Source organism: Leguminivora glycinivorella, chromosome Z (assembly GCF_023078275.1).
Source record: "Leguminivora glycinivorella isolate SPB_JAAS2020 chromosome Z, LegGlyc_1.1, whole genome shotgun sequence".
NCBI classification, from domain to species: Eukaryota; Metazoa; Arthropoda; class Insecta; order Lepidoptera; family Tortricidae; genus Leguminivora; species Leguminivora glycinivorella.
This window is the reverse complement of record NC_062998.1, coordinates 53,513,540-53,533,128: the sequence shown is the minus strand read 5'-3', so window position 1 is coordinate 53,533,128 and position 19,589 is coordinate 53,513,540. Positions and strand designations below refer to the sequence as shown.

The 19,589-nt window shown below is 39.5% G+C and overlaps 1 protein-coding gene across 3 annotated transcripts in view; it reads right to left on the bottom strand.

Moving 5' to 3' along the window:
• The window catches only part of LOC125241488 (serine/threonine-protein kinase PRP4 homolog), a 28,918-nt gene that overhangs the window by 7,887 nt on the left and 1,442 nt on the right, over positions 1-19,589 (bottom strand). For 2 of the 3 annotated variants that reach the window (XM_048150002.1, XM_048150004.1), the window contains exons 2-10: positions 18,799-18,855; positions 15,304-16,120; positions 14,869-15,030; positions 13,647-13,784; positions 6,532-6,795; positions 5,575-5,663; positions 4,712-4,858; positions 2,599-2,719; positions 1,999-2,031 (exon numbers count right to left, since the gene is read on the bottom strand). In XM_048150002.1, coding sequence (XP_048005959.1) covers positions 1,999-2,031; positions 2,599-2,719; positions 4,712-4,858; positions 5,575-5,663; positions 6,532-6,795; positions 13,647-13,784; positions 14,869-15,030; positions 15,304-16,120; positions 18,799-18,809 — 1,782 coding nt within the window. In that variant the 5' untranslated portion in view covers positions 18,810-18,855. Of the gene's footprint in view, positions 1-1,998; positions 2,125-2,598; positions 2,720-4,711; positions 4,859-5,574; positions 5,664-6,531; positions 6,796-13,646; positions 13,785-14,868; positions 15,031-15,303; positions 16,121-18,798; positions 18,856-19,589 lie in introns of all 3 variants that reach the window. The other variant, XM_048150003.1, reaches the window with a different exon arrangement.

Here is a 19,589-nt window from a genome sequence, read left to right as displayed (position 1 = left end):
CTGTCCCTGTCCCTGTCCCTGTCCCTGTCCCTGGACCTGTCCCTGTCCTTGCCCCTGTCAAATTATCATGCTAGGAGGTGAACTTTGAAAAATCCTTTCTTAGTGCTCCTCTAAGGAACTTCCGTGTCAATTTGAAATCTCTTGAACCAGAAGTAAAGATAAAAACTAAAGCTATACTTATGGCTATTTTGGATATTTTAACCCCATTGCACAACAACAGGGGAGAAAATTTCTTTTCCACCTCATTAGATTTTAAAATAGTTGTATTTATCGTGATCAGCGACCCGATAAACCATAAAAACGATACACATATTGTGTTTTTGACTTTAGGGGTCAAATTTTCAAAAATCCTGAAACATGTATTTAGTCATATGTCTTTAGGAATCCTCCTGTGAAGTTTCGAATAAAATAGTCAAACTAATCTTGTTTCCCCATACAAACTTTGAACCCCCATTTCACCCTTTTAAGAGGATAATTTTGAAAAATCCTTTCTTAGTGCTCCTCTACGCCATATAAGGAACCTGTGTGCCAAATTTGAATTCTCTAGGACCAGCGGTTTCGGTTGTGTGTTGATATGTCAATCAGTCAGTCAATATCTTCTTTTATAATATATTCAAACCCCATTGCACCACAACAGGGGAGAAGGTATTTCACTTCCGCCTCGTTAGATTTTAAAAACGTTGTATTTATCGTGATCAGCGACCCGATAAACCATAAAAACGATACCCATATTGATTTTTTGACTTTATCACCCCCTTTTCACCCTTTTAGGGATTAAATTTTCAAAAAACCTGAAACACGTATTCAGTCATATGTCTTAAGGAATCTTCCTGTGAAGTTTCGAATAAAATAGTCAAACTAATCTTGCTTCCCCATACAAACTTTGAACCCCCATTTGACCCCCTTAGGAAGTGAATTTTGGAAAATCCTTTCTTAGTGCTCCTGAGACACTATAAGGAACCTACTTGCCAAATTTGAAATCTCTAGGACCAGCGGTTTCGGCTGTGTATTGATATGTCAGTCAGTCAGTCAATATCTTCTTTTATATATTTTTTTGATATTTAAACCCCATTGCACCACAACAGGGGAGAAGGTATTTAACTTCCGCCTCGTTAGATTTTAAAAACGTTGTATTTATCGTGATCAGCCACCCGATAAACCATAAAAACGATACCCATATTGATTTTTTGACTTTATCACCCCCTTTTCACCCTTTTAGGGATTAAATTTTCAAAAAACCTGAAACACGTATTCAGTCATATGTCTTAAGGAATCTTCCTGTGAAGTTTCGAATAAAATAGTCAAACTAATCTTGTTTCCCCATACAAACTTTGAACCCCCATTTGACCCCCTTAGGAGGTGAATTTTGGAAAATCCTTTCTTAGTGCTCCTCTACACTATATAAGGAACCTACGTGCCAAATTTGAAATCTCTAGGACCAGCGGTTTCGGCTGTGCGTTGATATGTCAGTCAGTCAGTCAGTCAGTCAGTCAGTCAGTCAGTCAGCTTCTTCTTTTATATATTTAGATTGGTCCGACATCCGATATCGGATCGGATAATGTGAAAACGGACTAAGCCCGAGCTCCGCTTAGGGTCGAAGACTCCAAGCGTCCAGTCAGTGCTCAAACACAGGACAAAAGTACAAGGTCGAAGGCCGAGCTCCGCGTATAGCCGAAAGATCGAAGCGTCCTGTGAGTGTGTGCTCTAACACAGAACAGTGTCTAAAGGTGAAGGCCGAGTTCCGCGTAGGGCCGAAGGCCCGAAGCATCCAGGGGACCAGTGATAAAACACATAACAGTGTCTAAAAGCGAAGGCCGAGCTCCGCGTGGGGCCGAAGGCCCGAAGCGTCAGGGACTCAGCGCTTAAAGACCGAACCAAAAAGCAGTGTCTATAGTCGAAGGCCGAGCTCCACAAAGGGCCGAAGACCCGAAGCAACCAGGTCACTATAGGTTATCAGTGGCAAATATTGGATTTTTCCTGTATCTGGCTGAGCCTTACCTCCCTCAGGTTCATGGACAGGGGCTCCATGACCATGCACAGATGGCGCTTGTGGAAGAAGTGGCGGAACAGCCGCAGGCAGTGGAACTTGTCGTCCGCGTCCGCGTCATTCAGTCGCTTTAGTATCTCCAGCGGAGTACAAGCTGTAGGGGCTTGTGGGGAGACCAGGGAGTAGGGGGGCAGTGCTCAGATATAGAGCAAAGGTACTGTGTCTAAAGGCGAAGGCCGAGCTCCACGTAGGGTCGAAGACCCGAAGCGTGCAGCGGACCAGTGATAAAACACATAACAGTGTCTAAAAGCGAAGGTCGAGCTCCGCGTTGGGCCGAAGGCCCGAAGCATCCAGGGGACCAGTGATAAAACACATAACAGTGTCTAAAAGCGAAGGCCGAGCTCCGCGTGGGGCCGAAGGCCCGAAGCGTCAGGGACTCAGCGCTTAAAGACCGAACAAAAGTAGTGTCTATAGTCGAAGGCCGAGCTCCACATAGGGCCGAAGACCCGAAGCAACCAGGTCACTATAGGTTATCAGTGGCAAATATTGGATTTTTCCTGTATCTGGCTGAGCCTTACCTCCCTCAGGTTCATGGACAGGGGCTCCATGACCATGCACAGATGGCGCTTGTGGAAGAAGTGGCGGAACAGCCGCAGGCAGTGGAACTTGTCGTCCGCGTCCGCGTCATTCAGTCGCTTTAGTATCTCCAACTCGCGGAGACCCGTCTTGTGCCTGTGAGGACAAAATTATATTTATTGTATGTACAGTGAGCTGCAATAAGCAGCGCTGGTGGCCTAGCGGTAAGAGCATGCGACTTTCGATCCGGAGGTCGCGGGTTCGAACCCCGGCTCGTACCAATGAGTTTTTCGGAACTTATGTGCGAAATGTCACTTGATATTTGCCAGTCGCTTTTCTTTGAAGGAAAACATCGTGAGGAAACCGGACTAATCCTAATAAGGCCTAGTTACCCTCCGGGTTGGAAGGTCAGATGGCAGTCGCTTTCGTAAAATTAGTGCCCACACCAAATCTTGGGATTAGTTGTCAAAGCGGACCCCAGGCTCCCATGAGCCGTGGCAAATGCCGGGATAACGCAAGGAGGATGGTGACAGTGAGCTGCAATAAGTGCATGATGAATGTTAGTAACGTATAACTTGCACCAAAGAAAAAGTCTTAATGAATGCCCCTGCTACGCTGCAAATGTTCAACAAAGGACCTCATGCAATGGCTGACAATTTTTAATATAATTCCTAAAAATATATTGAGCGAGAAAAAATACAAAACTTTTGTAAACAAGTTGAAGTCCTATCCACTGAATTTATGTCCATATTCCTTGCGTGACTTCCTAGGAGACCAAACGTAGCCTGTAAGTGCATGTTGTGTTTTGTTGTATTATTTATGTGTATAAATGCTACACCCTAGTAGGGTCCATGTTTGTACAGTCGAGTTCATAAATATGTGTACATTTTTTCACCGTATTGCAACGAGATAAGGTGAAGAAATGTACAAATATTTATGAACTCGACTGTACAGTCAACCAATTGGAACCCTAGGCCACTGTAGAATTATGTCATAGTGACGTTATAAATCAGATTGTAAGAAATCTCTTACTGCTTGTTATTTTGACATGGTTGTAGAGTGGCCTAGGGTTCCAATTGGTTGACTGTACCTACAATCTATAAACACCTCTGTAAAATACCATGGTTGCATTGAATATTCTATGCATCGAATAGAAAATATTTATAATAAGTGAATGAATGAATAACTTTTGTAAACTTTAGCTAAAAAATTACATTACAAGTGAGGAAATTAGGGAACGGACAACGACATGAGTAACCAATGTGGATATTAAAATTTCCGCTACTTTTGCGAATTACATAACTTTAATACGACGATTAACGTAACTTTTTTAAAATTTCTATAAAGCCATATAAAGTAAGAAGCACCATATATATACCACCTTACCACCACCATATACACCATATATAGGCTACTAGACTCATATCGAATTTGGCACAATACATGATTGTCTTCTGTAGTATTTGACATAAAAAAACAATATTTTCGATTAAAAATGTGTGTAATTTTTATTTTTTTTGGCCGTCGAAAACGCTGTCAGCGATGTAGTGACGTCATCGAATTCGAACGACGACATCGAATGTTAAAATAATCACTGACATAATGAACTTTATGCCTCATACTCAAAAGTCAGAAAATGTTTATAAATATTTTTTGCTGTTTTTAGGTCATAATAAAATATGGTAATAGTTTCAGTACTAGTTTAACATATAAGGCAGACTTTAAAAAAGGGTCAAGTAGCCTATTGGAAATAATATTTGCTATAATTTATGGAATTAGGTTGTGCCAGGATCTTCGAATGAAAATGAAACACGAAGTTTATCATCTGTCTCCTTTTCTTCAAAAGTATAGTAGATGCATAGCATGTAGTTCAAAGCTGGAATAATAAAGGCTTTTTTATTTTTTTATTTTTTATTTTTATTTTTATTATTATACTGCATACGTACCCGCCTAGTTGGTATACTGGTGCGAGTGACGTATGACGGTTACTGAACACGTCTTGACCGGTGTACCCGTAAACCCGTGTACAGTACTCACATGATCTCGTTGTTGCGTATGATCTTGACGGCCACACGCGCGCCTTTACTCTCGATCGGATCACGTCACACGCCTTGACCGGTGAACCCGTGTAGCGGGTACAGTACTCACATGATCTCGTTGTTGCGTATGATCTTGACGGCCACGTCGGCGCCGCCGCGCGCCTGGTCGCGCGCACGGATCACGTTACTGAACACGCCTTGACCCGTGTACCCGTATACAGTGTAACGGTTGTCTAGTGATTCGCCGATGCGGACTCTGGTGACAAAATACACATATAAAGTAGACGAAATCCCTTTAATACATACATACAATCACGCCTGTATCCCATAAAGGGGTAGGCAGACCGCATGAAACTACTAAAGCTTTAGTGAAACTCTTGGCAAAAAATAAGGGGTTGAGAGAAAACGAAACTGTGGCATTGCAGTGACAGGTTGCCAGCCTCTCGCCTACGCCACAATTTAACCTATATCCCATAGTCGCCTTCGCCTACGAAACCCACGGAAAGAAAGGGGGTGGTGAAATTCTTAATCCATCACCACACAGGCAATAATTGTAGAAAATCATTATTTAATGAATGTCAGATTGGAAGTAGTCTAAAACATGGGAAGTTAGAATTTAGATAAGTTAGGTTTGTTAATTCAGCTTTTAAAACCAAATAAAACGAAATCTAAATCGGTTCATCTGTTCGGGAGCTACGATACAGAGATACACACCGACAGACAGACAAACACGTCAAACTTGTGACACCTCGTCGTTTTTATTTTACGGGGCTAATTTTATCCTTAGGGTTGGTTGCATCAAACAGTCTGTCACCGTTAAAGAGTTCGTAAAATGTAATTATACGGAAAGTTCCATAGACGTCCGCTGCGTGACGACGATGTGTCTGTCAAACGTGGCTGATGCAACTGGCCGCTTGTGTGATAAATTCATTGATTATAATAAGTTTAATTTTAATTTGTAATTAACTATACCTGTAGTATCCTTCTGCGTCGTCCCAGTTATCTGTGAGCGACGGATTCTCCAGAGTGTTCTTGCCTCGAGGCCGGCCGACTGTAGGGCTCTGTAACAATGTCCAATATTGATTAGTTTGTCCTACCTGTGAATCTTTTGGTCCTAAATTTATTTTATGAATAACTCGAAAACAGTAAGAGTTAAGACAATATTTCTCTAAGGTGTTATATTAGAGAAATATGTATTTGAGCGAACCTTCCCTTAAAGTTAACGGAATACAATAAAAACAGGTTGTTAGTTCTTTATGGTTTCTGTCACCTTCTCTCCTATCCTTCTGTCCTTCCACTTGCGGCTCGGGTCTCTCGGGTTAACTATTAAAAGGAGAATACTGATCAGCGAACATATCCTACTCAGCACCCGTCCTTTTCTCTTTATGGCTTCTATCCTCTTCTCTCCTATCCTTCTGTATTTCCACTTGCGACTCGGGTTCCCGGGTTAACTATTAAAAGGAGAATACTCACATCGACATCGAAATTGTCCTGATCAGCGAACATATCCCACTCAGCGCACGTCCTCTTCTCTTTGTTGCTTCTATCCTCTTCTCTCCTGTCCTTCTATCCTTCCACTTGCGACTCGGGTTCCTCGGGTTAACTATTAAAAGGAGAATACTCACATCTACATCGAAATTGTCCTGATCAGCAAACATATCCCACTCAGCGCACGTCCTCTTCTCTTTGTTGCTTCTATCCTCTTCTCTCCTGTCCTTCTGTCCTTCCACTTGCGACTCGGGTTCCTCGGGTTAACTATTAAAAGGAGAATACTCACATCGACATCGAAATTGTCCTGATCAGCGAACATATCCTACTCAGCGCACGTCCTCTTCTCTTTGTTGCTTCTATCCTCTTCTCTCCTGTCCTTCTGTCCTTCCACTTGCGGCTCGGGTTCCTCGGGTTAACTATTAAAAGGAGAATACTCACATCTACATCGAAATTGTCCTGATCAGCGAACATATCCCACTCTGCTCCCGTCCTCTTCTCTTTGTGGCTTCTATCCTCTTCTCTCCTGTCCTTCTGTTTCTCATCTTGTGGCTCGGGTTTGAGTTCGGGCGTACCGGGTCTATCGGGTTTGGACTCGGGTCTGTCGGGTTTGGAGTCTGGTTTCGACTCGGGTTTTGGTGGAGTCGTGTGGGGATCAGGTTGTACGTTTTTGTCATCCTTTTCGTCTTTGGCGCCGCCCAACCTCTGCAATAGAGTAGGATTATGTAAATATTGTAAATAAATAGGCGAGGCGAAACAATTTAGTCCTTCAGTCTTTTTTCTCATAAACGACATATGACGACGGTACAGTACGATGAAGTTTCGCGTGACGTCACGCTTAAGTACAATTTTTTCCTTAAAAGTGACGTCACAGGTCCTCACTCCAGAATTTAGACGCTTTGTATTTTTTTATTAATTAGGTAATGCGAAATATATTTGTTTAATATTATTGGACGATGTAACCGATGGACTAAACTAATAAATACATATTGTTCACACAACATACATACGTTTACCCAAGTACTCGTAAGAAGACCGGTTGACGACACATGACGTCACACACATACGTAACGGCTCCCCGCGCCGCGTGCCTACATTAGACTGCACCTTACAGCCGAAGCGACTACTCAAATATTTATACAAATATATTCTCTTGCCCGTGTGGTGACGGGTTAAGAATTTCACCACCCCCTTTCTTCCCGTGGGTGTCGTAGAAGGCGACTGTGGGATGTGGGTTAAATTGTGGCGTAGGCGAGAGGCTGGCAACCTGTCACTGCAATGTCACAGTTTCGTTTTCTGTCAACCCCTTATTTGCCAAGAGTGGCACTGAAACTTGAGTAGTTTCATGTGCTCTGCCTAGTGATGTGCAAGTTGCGGAAACTTTCTAAAAAAATCTTAAATTTCTTGAAAAATTCACGAAACTTTCATGAAAAATAAAGGGAATTTAAATTTATGAAATGGAAACTTTCCATCCATACAATTATCCATACAAAGTTTTGAAAGTTTCTGAAGTTTTCCTATGTGAAAATTTCAGAATTTTGGAAACTTTCCGTTGGCACATCAGTAGCTCTGCCTACCCCTTCAAGGGATACAGGCGTGATTGTATGTATATGTATGTATATATTCTCAAAATACCTAAACTACATGTACCTAGTTAATCCATACTAATATTATAAATGGGAAAGTGTGTGTATCTGTTTGTTTGTCCGTCTTTCACGGCAAAACGGAGCGACGAATTGACGTGATTTTTTAAGTGGAGATAGTTGAAGGGATGGAGAGTGACATAGGCTACTTTTTGTCTCTTTCTAACGCGAACGAAGCCGCGGGAAAAAGCTAGTAAGTTAATAAAAAGAAGATAGTACTATCCTGGAGTTCTTCATAAGAAGATCTTATATTGAGGAGTACACCGAACACATATATTGAATAAAAACTGATGTGAAGTACTGCTTTGATGTTTGACAGGCGTAAAATGAACTTTTTTATGCATATGCACTAAGGGGTGGAAGGTACAAGCTACATAAGATAGACGGTTCAGTGAAGAGAGGCAAAGACTTATGTTATGTAACTGTATAAACAGATAAAGTTTAATAAAAAAACGAACTTCAAAACTGTAAAGAAAAAGGTATGGTGGTCTAGATAGCGTTACATCTTTGGAAGATGCTCGGCTAGATGGCGCTAATATTAATATTTGACATTTTTACATATATCAAAGAGGATCGAGTAATATAGAGAGTTACTGTCGAAGTAAAATGTGTAATCACAGTGCATGGACTGCTATCTCTTGACACAGGTTTTAAATTTTTGAAAACAAAATGTCTTAATGTTAAAGTGACAAAAAATCATGATGACTTATTCGTAAAATCATCATTTTCCGAAATGTCTAAAAAATTCAAATATTGAGTGATATGTAGGGCTAAATTCTAAAATAGCGTAAATCGAGAATACTGGAAAAGCAAAATGTGGCGGTTTCAAAATGACTAATAAAAGGGTCATTCCATTGTGACGGGTGGGACATTTATACTCTTTTTTGCCTACATTTTGCTTTATTTCTGCCAAACGGCAACAATTAGCGTATTAAATATGACATTATCAATTACTTGAATAATCAATGCGTACTGTACCATCAAAAAAAATATGAAAATGTCATTATTATTATGAGAAATTGATGGTATAAGAAGTGTGACGGGTGGGACTTCAAAGTGCCTCTCCTCTTCGACTTGACTTACACAATTCGCAATTGGTAAGAAACTACGAAACTTTTGTTAAACAACCATTTTTTATTTAATTCCTGATATTATATAGATTAGGTATTAGAATAATTTACGCAAATAACTCGTAAAACAAAAATAATTTTGCTTCTCAATGCTTGTGACGGGTGGGACAGCGCTTTGTGACGGGTGGGACGAGTAACATTTGAGTATACAAATATATGAAAAATATAAAGACAGTTCGTTTGTATTTACTTTAAATCAGCTCTTTTATTAATTATTTAATGTTACAAGTAATAATTTCAGTAGTTTTCTTAGAGCATTAAACCAAAAAAAATATTTTTTCAACTTGAATTTTTAAAGGTTCAGAAAATTGTCAAACCTTGTCAAACAGTCTATTACCACATACTTTTATCAGTGGGTCAGAAATAATGCCAAAAATTTTACCAGTTTTAATGAAAAAGACTTCTTCCTGACTCATAGGCCTCATTGCATTCATTGTGTTCTAAAAAGTAATACCACAACCGAATTAAGCAATATTAGACATATAATTTGCTTTAATATAACCCAGTTAGGTTTAACTAAACTTAAAAGAAGGATTTTATACTCATTAACTCAAGTTTTATCAGATAACCCATTTTGCTCACCCGTCACTGTGACGGGTGGGACCTACTTTGAAAAGCGTTAAAAGTATACTTTTATTCACAAGAGCAACGCGTTTTTTAGCTAAAATAACCAACCTCAACCTAATTGTTACTTTCACAAAGTAAGACATCAAGAGTTTAGATACTTTTAGGGTAAACAAGAAAAAACTTTGTTTTATTGTGACGGGCGGGACGTGAGTTACGCATTGTGTAGACGCCCAATAAATCCTAACCATGAAACTTAATTTAAATTTACTTGCCACTGGTTTAAACAGCTTTAAATATATTTTCTTTTACACATATCACTTTCTCCATAATGTTTATTAAAAGCGCGAAATAGCGCTGCCAACTTAGGGTATATATATGCCACCTTAGACAACTGGTGCTAGGGGTACGTTTGGACACATATAAAATGCAAAAAAATGTCATAAAAAGGAAAAACTCATTGATTCATAAAATTAGGCATAATGTTCTATTCTCTAGATGTAGATTTAAATGTAAATTAAGTTATTTAATTTTTATGCCTGTGGTGTCGGTTTCGCTGGAATGACCCAAAAGTCGCCAGTATCCATGATAGCTGTATACGGAGGTTAACGGCCTAGCCACGACATTTGTCTAAGCGCGACAGCGGTGAGCGGCAGCCATACGTGCGAATGAAAAGTCCCATCGTTGTGTCTCGCTCCAATGTATGGCCGCCGCTCACCGCTGTCGCGTTTAGACCAATGTCGTGGCAGAGCCTTAAGTGTGGGCGTCGAAATAGTAATGTGTAATTTAGTCATTATAATATATAGACATAATAACAATTCGCTATAATTAATAATTAGGTGTTTTGAAAAAAAAAAAAAATTGGTATTCTGGGAAAAAAAATGTTAGTAATTATTATATTATACAAAGATGGATTTGATATAAATATGGATGTATAACATTGTTAAGTATATAAATAAATATAGTATAAATTTTGTGTTTTGTGTACTATTTTTCTACAAAATTTATGATTTTTGGTAGATTTTTCCTTATTTAAAGTAGTATTCATAAATATTGCAACAAAATAATAATATACCTTTCCATATAAAATGGATATATATCAAAGTTGATTTATATATCCGATGTACATCATAAATATCCGATATTTTGATATTTATTACAAGTATTTTAGAACTTTGAAACTAATTCGTTTCGCTATCCTGTCCCCGCCGCCGTCTCCGTCGTCGCTGCGCCTAGCTACGCTGGCTCTGGCGCTGCTGACCTATGTCTCGCCCGCTCCGGCGCCGCCACCCCTCCCCTCGCCGCCCCCGCCCCGCCTCGCGCCGCCATCCCCGCCGCCGCCGCGCGCCGCCCGCGCCCGCGCCGTGCTGTACAGCGACGAGGCGGGCGCCGGGCCGGGCGCGCCGCTGGCGGAGCGCGAGTTTGACCGCGATCCGACGCTTATAGTTTTTGTAGAAAACAGTTTAGACTGTACTCATCATCATTCTCCTTGCGTTATCCCGGCAATTGGCTCATGAGAGCCTGGGGTCCGCTTTGACAACTAATCCCAAGATTTGACGTATGTACTAGTTTTTACGAAAGCGACTACCATCTGACCTTCCAACCCGAAGGATAACTAGACCTTATTGGAATTAGTCCGGTTTCCTCACGATGTTTTCCTTCACCGAAAAGCGACTGGCAAATATCAAATGACATTTCGCACATACATTCCGAAAAACTCATTAGTGCGAGCCGGCGTTCGAACCCGCGACCTCCGGAAAGAAAGTCGCACGTACTTACCGCTAGGCTACCAGCGCTACAATTTAGACTGTACTAAACGCGATATTTTAAACTAACTTTTGCCCGCGACTTCGATCACGTTAAATTAGAAAATTGCAAAATACTCCATACAAATTTCCACTCTCCTTTATAGTGAAATAAGGAAATTAGAAAAAAACAAAAAAATCGTCTATGTCACTCTCAATCCCTTCAACTAAAACATCACGTCACTTCGTCACTAACAAATAGACACACACACTTTCCCATTTATAATATTAAATATGGAAGTATCAATTCTTCCACTGCTCTATCAAAAGTCGAACAACACAAAATGTGATAACTACAAAACCATCTAATTATCTTAAATAGCAACGCTATACCAATCACCATATATATACTCATAAAAGTCATAAACTGCCTCGTCTATCTACAACGTCACTCATTAATCTACTTCTCATTTTCTTTCTCATCAATATTAATAATTATATACAACTCATCTAAAAACTAAACACTAAACTTCACTGTCCAATTAAACACAATTAAAACTTCAGAAACAAAAACCTATTAAACTCTTCTCTCATTAAACATATTTCCACCACACCAACTGATAAAAGCTTTCTCTGCTATTCGAAAACAGATAACAAAATTGCATTTTATCCACAAGAGTGCAAAAGTAATTTCATACAAATTTTAACTTAATGTCTAAAGCTGAGTATTGGAATTCACGTATAAATAATGATTTTGAATCATAAACGTTAAATAAATTGAAATATTTTATTTATTTTGATGTTTTACAGTTCATATTTTCAGTGTTGGTGTGGTGAAAAATTTTGTGTTTCACTTGGTGGCAAAGTTTGTTTAACGTTCGTGCCTTGATACCCTTGACGCGCTCAAGATTCCACTTTTTGAACCACTCGCTACGCTCGCGATTCAATATTGGAATCTTTCGCTTGTTCGGGTATCAATATTGGCACGTGCGGTTATATAAACAACAACTTTGCCCCCTTGTAAAACAAATAACTATTATTTCTAAGAAATTTCCCGATATTTGTGACATAAATTAAAAAACTATCACAACCCATACTAATCTGTAACTAACACCATAGATTATAGTATTTTATGCAACTGGTGGTTAAAAGAGGTCAAAAAAGGTGAGTGGCGTGGGTAACAATTTGAGGCGAAGCCGAAAATTGTTAATAAAGACGCCACGAGCATTTTTTGACTCAGTTAAACACCGTTGCATACAATACTTTTTCTACGACCAAGCACTTATTTTGAAAGAAAATTATAAATTCAACAAATACCTACTTTCAGTCATCTTAGTTATCTAGGTGGACCGCCTACCATTTTGAATATGCAGTTTGAGTGCAAACATGAAAATAAAACTGTTTATGGTATGGTTCTTTGAAGCCTGGCCACTAAGACGAATCGAGCCGAGTTGAATCGAGTTCTACATTTGAATGCGATTCGACGCGTCGCCAATGCACGCAGCAGAAAACGAAGGAGTCTCGACTCTGCGAATTGGTTTGTTAAGTTGGTAGCAATGTATTTACTGAACTGTAACAGCTATATCGTGCGACTGCTACTAAATGTTTTCAGGGTATAGACTAGATAGACTTGTCCTGACATCTTTTATGTAGGGTTTTAAAGTTCTATGCACGACCTTGTAACTCACGAATAACAGTACGGGAGTAGAAAAAATATAAAAAGATCATACTATCCCATACATTAAAATGCGACCGCCTAAGAACGCACTACACTACACATAAACGGCGCCACAAAAAAAATGTCTTGTAGCTTTCGATTATACTTGTAGATGGCGTTAAGGGTCACTTTTGACATAGATTTATGGCTAAAAAGTGACACTGGTTAAGTCTACAAATAATCGATGGCAACAAGGCATTTTTTGTGGCGCCATCTATCCATCTGCGTTCTTAGGCGGTCGCATTCTAATGTATGGGATAGTATGATCTTATATTTAGTCTATGCTAACACTCCTATAGGCACTGGTCCCACCGCGAGCTAGTAAGCTATGAGCTATCGGCTATAAAAACGAACAAAAGATAAGTACTGCCGTGTAAATAAAAGAGACACGGCGATGTTTCTAGTTACTCGCCCAGCGGTGAGCTATCAATATCGCCTAGTGCCTTAACCATCTTATTCAGTTCATCATTTTCATTCAGCCACAAATGACTCAAAGACCCTTTTAGGAGTAGATTTTGTTTACATTTTATCAAAATGAACCCTCCTTAGAACTTGTACACTCCTTTTTGCTGTGTACTTAACACAGCAAAAGGGAATGTACAAGTTTCTAATGGGGTGGCAACGCGCATGTGACACTGTTTGAGTTGCAGGCGTCCATAAGTTACGGTAACCGCTTTACATCAGGCGGGCCGTATGCTTGTTTGCCACCGACGTAGTATTAAAAAAAATGTCTTAAAACACTCTATAAACTAAGTACCTTGAGTAGTTGTTCCCTCTGCTTCCGACGTCGCTCGATGATCTGTTCCTCGGTTTCCTCCTCATCATCAGTGTTGATGGAGATGTCCAGCTCGTCTGAGGAACTGGCCACTAGGTGAGCTACCTCGCTGCCGGAGTTCTGAAATTATTTGATGATAGTAAGTATGGGCTACTACGTTAAATAATGAACCTTAAAATATAATGAACTAGCTTTTGCTCGCGTTAGAAAGAGACAAAAAGTAGCCTATGTCACTTTCCATCCCTTCAACTATCTCCACTTAAAAAATCACGTCATCTTTTCGCTCCGTTTTGCCGTGAAAGAAGGACAAACAAACAGACACACACACTTTCCCATTTATAATATTAGTATGGATAATGAGGAGGCACACTCAAAGATTATGACAGATGGTGCCACGTTAGTCCACTGCACAGATACAGTATAATAAAGAGTACTATCATACAGTATGGTCACTCCCGCTCCGCGCTGAAAGTGCCGCCTACCCCCTCTCGGTTACCTCACAGTTACCGCCTGTCAAAAACGCGAACAGTCGACCTGTCATATCTCTCTCGTACAAGCATGGTTCGCGTTCACCTACACGAGCTTAGAATGTGTGCTACGAACACGCCTCTTTCATATATTTCATCGCCAGTGTCCGAGATGGAACACAGATAAATAATTTCATACGTGAGAGCGAGAAGATATTTTTCTCTCTCTCTCACATGAAAGTGACATGCCTAGACACTTGCACAGGCGCCGCCTGGCGGGAAAAAATGTCAGTGTGCCTCCTCATTAATAAACTTCATGTGCTCTGCCTACCCCTTATGAGAATACAAACGAAAGATTTGTATAATAAATAAATAAAGTATAATAAATATTGTATAATAAATAAAGTAAATACGTAATAAAACCAATGTCGTGGCTGGGCCGTAAGCCTCACTTTATACCACTTCCCTCCCTTACTCACTTCATCCCGTCTATCTCTTTCCCGCTAATCGCTTACTCTCCCGCTCCCGCTCTCTCTCCGCTTAAGAAGATTTTATCAAGAAAGTTATCTAAGTCATACGTATTACGTCTACTATCTCTTTCCCGCTCACGCTCTCGCTTCTTTACCCGTTCCCGCTATCGCTTCATCTTCCGCTCCCGCTACCGCTTCATCTCCCGCTCACGCTCCGTTTCGTGAAGTAGAACCTATCAAGTAAGTTATTACGTTAACATGTCTCACCTTGCGTCTATCCCTGCTGCCGCCTCGCTTATCCCTGGATCTATCCCTGTGTCGTTCTCTGGACCTTCTATCCCTGTCCGAGGGCCGCCGTGAGCGCCGCTGCGGCGTCCGCTCTCGCGACCGCCTTCGCCTCACTTCACTCTCTCGATCACGCTTCACCACCTGAAGTCAAAATATTATTCATTGTAATAGGCATAATTAAGCATGAAATTTCAATAAAAATATTGTTTTTGTGTTAATTGCATAAACTTTAAGCGATAATCTACATTCAGAATGTAAAAAAAGTAAACTTTTAGACAGATTTTCTGCTTAATTGTCGTCACAAAACTGTCAGCGAGTTAATTTTTGTTAACAACTTTTGCTAATTCGGGCCCAAATTCTGAAAATGCCCATCAAACAAAATGGACTCCATACTTTGTTATACTATCTTATTACCTTATCCCGTCTGTCTCTCTCCCTCTCGCGTTCCCGCTCTCGCTTCTTCTCCCTTTCCCTTTCGCGCTCCCGCTCGCGCACCCGCTCCCTCTCCCGCTCCGCCTCGTGAAGTTTCCGACGCTCGCGCTCTTTCCTCTCCCTATACTCTAACCGTTTCTCCATCTCTTTCCTGTTCTCTCTATTTATTATCTCTCGCAAATCCTCTTCGTGTCTTCTTGATCTGTGCCGCTCTTTCTCCCTTTCAGCGGACCTGTCTTTGCTAGACTTTTTCCTTTTATCGTCAGTTTTTGATTTTTTGGCCACCGGTGATTTGTCATCGTTGATGCAAATCACGTCATCCTTCTTTTTCTCACTGTCACTGTCATCGCTTTTATCAGAATAGTAAGCAACGAGGAACGCTTGTAGCAGCTCCTTTTGCTTCATAAGTTCTTCTAGATTTAGATCGTCTTCGATCATATTTAGTTCAGGGCTAGCGCAGTCTTCTTGGTAGTTTTCTGTTTCTGAGTTTGAGGATATGATTTCTAGAGCTTCGTCTTTAGTGTCACCATTCTTTTCCTTGACTATTGAGGGTTCTTTAGGCGGAGGTTTCCGGTCTCTGCTCTTTTTTATAAGTTCCTCCACGTCCGATAGAGAAGTCTCACTCTCTGGTTTCGGGCTTTTGTGTTTCTCCTTCTTGGATTTCTTCTTTTTTTTGTAAGCTCTGTCTTCATCTTCTTCGCTCCGTTTGTGCTTTTTGTGTTTTTTGCTTTTCTTCTTTTTTCGGGTCTCGTCGTCTACGTTGGAGCCGTTTAGGGCCTTCTCAGATTCTAATTTGCTCCTGAAAAAAAAATAGGATTTCATGTTATGCAATATGTTATTAGCAAAAAACTTTGCTGAAGTTTATACAAAATACAAATAATTTATTAACGCAAATATAATTGTACAGTGGTTACTCTTAAAGACTAGCCCCCTTATTCATAAACATACTTTAAAGTTATCAAGCCGATAAACATAGGTGGGCATTAACTCGTTAATCCGTTAATCGTTAATTAACGAAGTTAACATTTCGATTAACGGATTAACTTTTAAGTTAACTTGAAAAAATGTTAACGGACTCGTTAACTTCCGTTAAATTTCTCCGAGTCCGTTAATCGTTAATCTAGTAGAGCTCAGGCGCCATCTGCGCTGCGAAAAACACGTTCTGAACGCTACTATAAAAGCCCGAAGTACGGCAAATCCTATGATTTGCCGGTAAATCCTAGGTTTTACCGATGTCTATTGCTAAAAGTCCGAAATATTACCTAAAAAAGTATTTTTCACGTGGATTTGCTTTTACTAACTTTGATTCGGTGAATCCTAAGCTTTACCATGGCGACTGTTGTAGTGATAGGGCAGCAAATTCGAGCCCTATTTACGACCACATTCGCTTCCCTAGCCTCTACCGCCCAAAGTGCCACAACAGTCCCGTCACCGCCAGCATCTCTCCTGACACAGCTCTTGGCAGCAGCTCAGGCGATCACTGCCTTCCACGTGCAGCCTAGAGTTCAATAGGCTAGCTGTACTTCGGCCTTTTACAGAAATATAATACGTTATAGTGGATACTGATGCAACTAAATTTTTAAAGAAAAGTTCTTTTTTTTTCACGTGTTAACGGATTAACGATTAACTTTAACTTACGTTAAATTTGTCGAAATGTATCGCTTTAACGATTAACGAAGTTAACTTTTTTAGTAACGGATTAGCGATTAACGAAGTTAACTATTTGATTAACGGTGCCCAGCTATGCCGATAAAGTTTTTTTTCCCTTTCTGTCACACCAATACGTCGGAAAGGGACAAACGAACTTTATCAGCTTGATAACTTTTGTGTACGTTTATTTTTATTTATTTATCGTATGGCATTTATACGTCTTACTGGATTTCAATTACATAATGGTTTCCTTAAGTATTAAATCTTAAACTAGAGATTGATGAATGTGCTCTTCAGATTTTTCAGATGTACGTTTATGAATAAGGGTGTAAGAATTTATACATATAAGAGATGATTTATACAAATGCCTGAGCTAGGATAGTTGTGTTTCAGGCAAAGGAAAGACTAAATTGGTGATTTTTTACTATTTTTTTATTATTTTATTTCTAATGGGTGGCAACGCGCATGTGACACTGTTTGAGTTGCAGGCGTCCATAGGTTATGGTGACCGCTTTCCATCAGGCGGACCGTATACTTGTTTGCCACCGACGTAGTATTAAAAAAAAAAAAAAAAATCACTTAAATAAAACTTATAATTAAATAAACACAAGACTTATTTTAGTAGGTTCCTAACTATTCAATATATCAATATTCAGTAGGTAATTATTTTACAACCATAAGTTCTATATCATCGTACGTCATATTTTGCAGGGCTCGTCGTAGAGCAATTGTACTTTTACAACAAATACAGCTAAGTGGATATGTCTAGTTTTGCATTTAACCTGTTGTATAGAAATGGGCCCAGAAAGACGAATAATCTAGATGAAAAAACGTGATTTCTATGTACGGTTTGAATACAAACGATATATTTGCGCCTATTGTTATTATACTTATTATATTCAGTGTTGAAGGATATTCGGCCATGCTGCTTTAATGTTACGCTTAAAATAAACAATTGACGAAAAGTTAGTACTTCACAAACTCAAACTCAAAAATATCTTTATTCATTGTAGGCCTTTTTTTTTTTTTTTTTTTTTTTTTTTTAACGTTGGGGAAATGCATTTACGCATGCCACCTTGTCCGGGGGGCCAGTGGCGATGACGGACTAACCAGTGTAGGACTACCGTCTAAGACCACCAACGAATTCCGTCTCCGCCTTGGGAGGAGTGTCGCAGGGTCACTATAAGCATTCCACCACATACACCCCGGCAGGATTCATTGTAGGCCTAATTACAAGCTCTTATGAATAGTTCATTATCATTACATATATATTATGATCTTAATCTAACCTAATTAGCAGAGCAATTTATTGTTGTAATTATTGTTCATAAAAATATTGAGTCCAGAATATACAGTTTCATATAAAATAATCTTTAAACAAAAAATATATAATTATATGTATATATAAAAATACATGTTAGAATATTTCTAGGAAAAATCCAATGTCAAAAACAATACAATATTAACTTCAACAATAATAAAAACATAAAAAAAAAATTATTGAAAAAAACACATGATTGGTAAAGGAGTTATGTGGGGTATAAAAAAGGTCGGGAAGTATCATTACAATGACTAAATACAAAAACCTCTTTTGACACCACCAAAAAAAGCTATTTTGTGTCTGACGCGGCTAACAAATTGGTAGTATTTTCAAGGGCTTTACAGATCTGATTGAATTGAAGTAGCTTCCATACAAGGCATTTCCTAAGGGACATTGGAATGCACCTAGCATGTCAGATATAACTCTTTGAGTGGCAGTTTGATTGACATAATCGACCGGGAGTCGACAACCGACACCCCAAAGGATATGAGATAGTTGCAACTTACTCTTTTCCCATGATGAATACTCAAGGTCGTCCTGATGAACTATCTTCTAATCCAGATCTGTAAAACAGGGAAGAAATGTTTAATAGTTACGATACAAGTGGGATGAATAATGGTACAACATGTAAATCCCAAAAAAACTTATACAGTATAGTAATAACCTTTGCTTCTAATTAAAATATTGAAAAAACCCTGACATAGTGGACCAAACTTCATGAAACATGGCTAAGAACACTCAGTTTTCAAACAAAAAAACTAAATCTAAATTGGTTCATCCGTTCGGGAGCTACAATGCCACAGACACACACACACAGACAGACAGACAGACAGACAGACAGATAGACAGACAGACAGACAAACAGACAGACAGACACGTCAAACTTGTAACACCCCGTCGTTTTTGCGTCGGGGGTTAAAAATAAGCCATGTTACACAGACAAGACATAATAAGACAGCAAGGCCCCTTGCACCAACCACTTAACTCAGGGTTAGTGGGCTGTCATTTGTCAAATTCCATGTAAAATGGTGGTTCCATATAAAATTTTCGTTGGTGCAAGTGGCCTTAATATAAATCATGACATAGAGTCACCAGAAGTAACATAGAATAAAAGACAAATTACTGATTGATGACCAAGGATCGTTAACTGCGAGCGAAATCCATTGAAATGACGTATGACAACCGTTAGCAACCCTAGTACTTCAATGGATTTCGCTCCTTGTTGATGACTCATATTGAAAATATGATTCTTTCTTCTAAACAGAACATTCTATATTTAAACGTAATTAAAGTATCA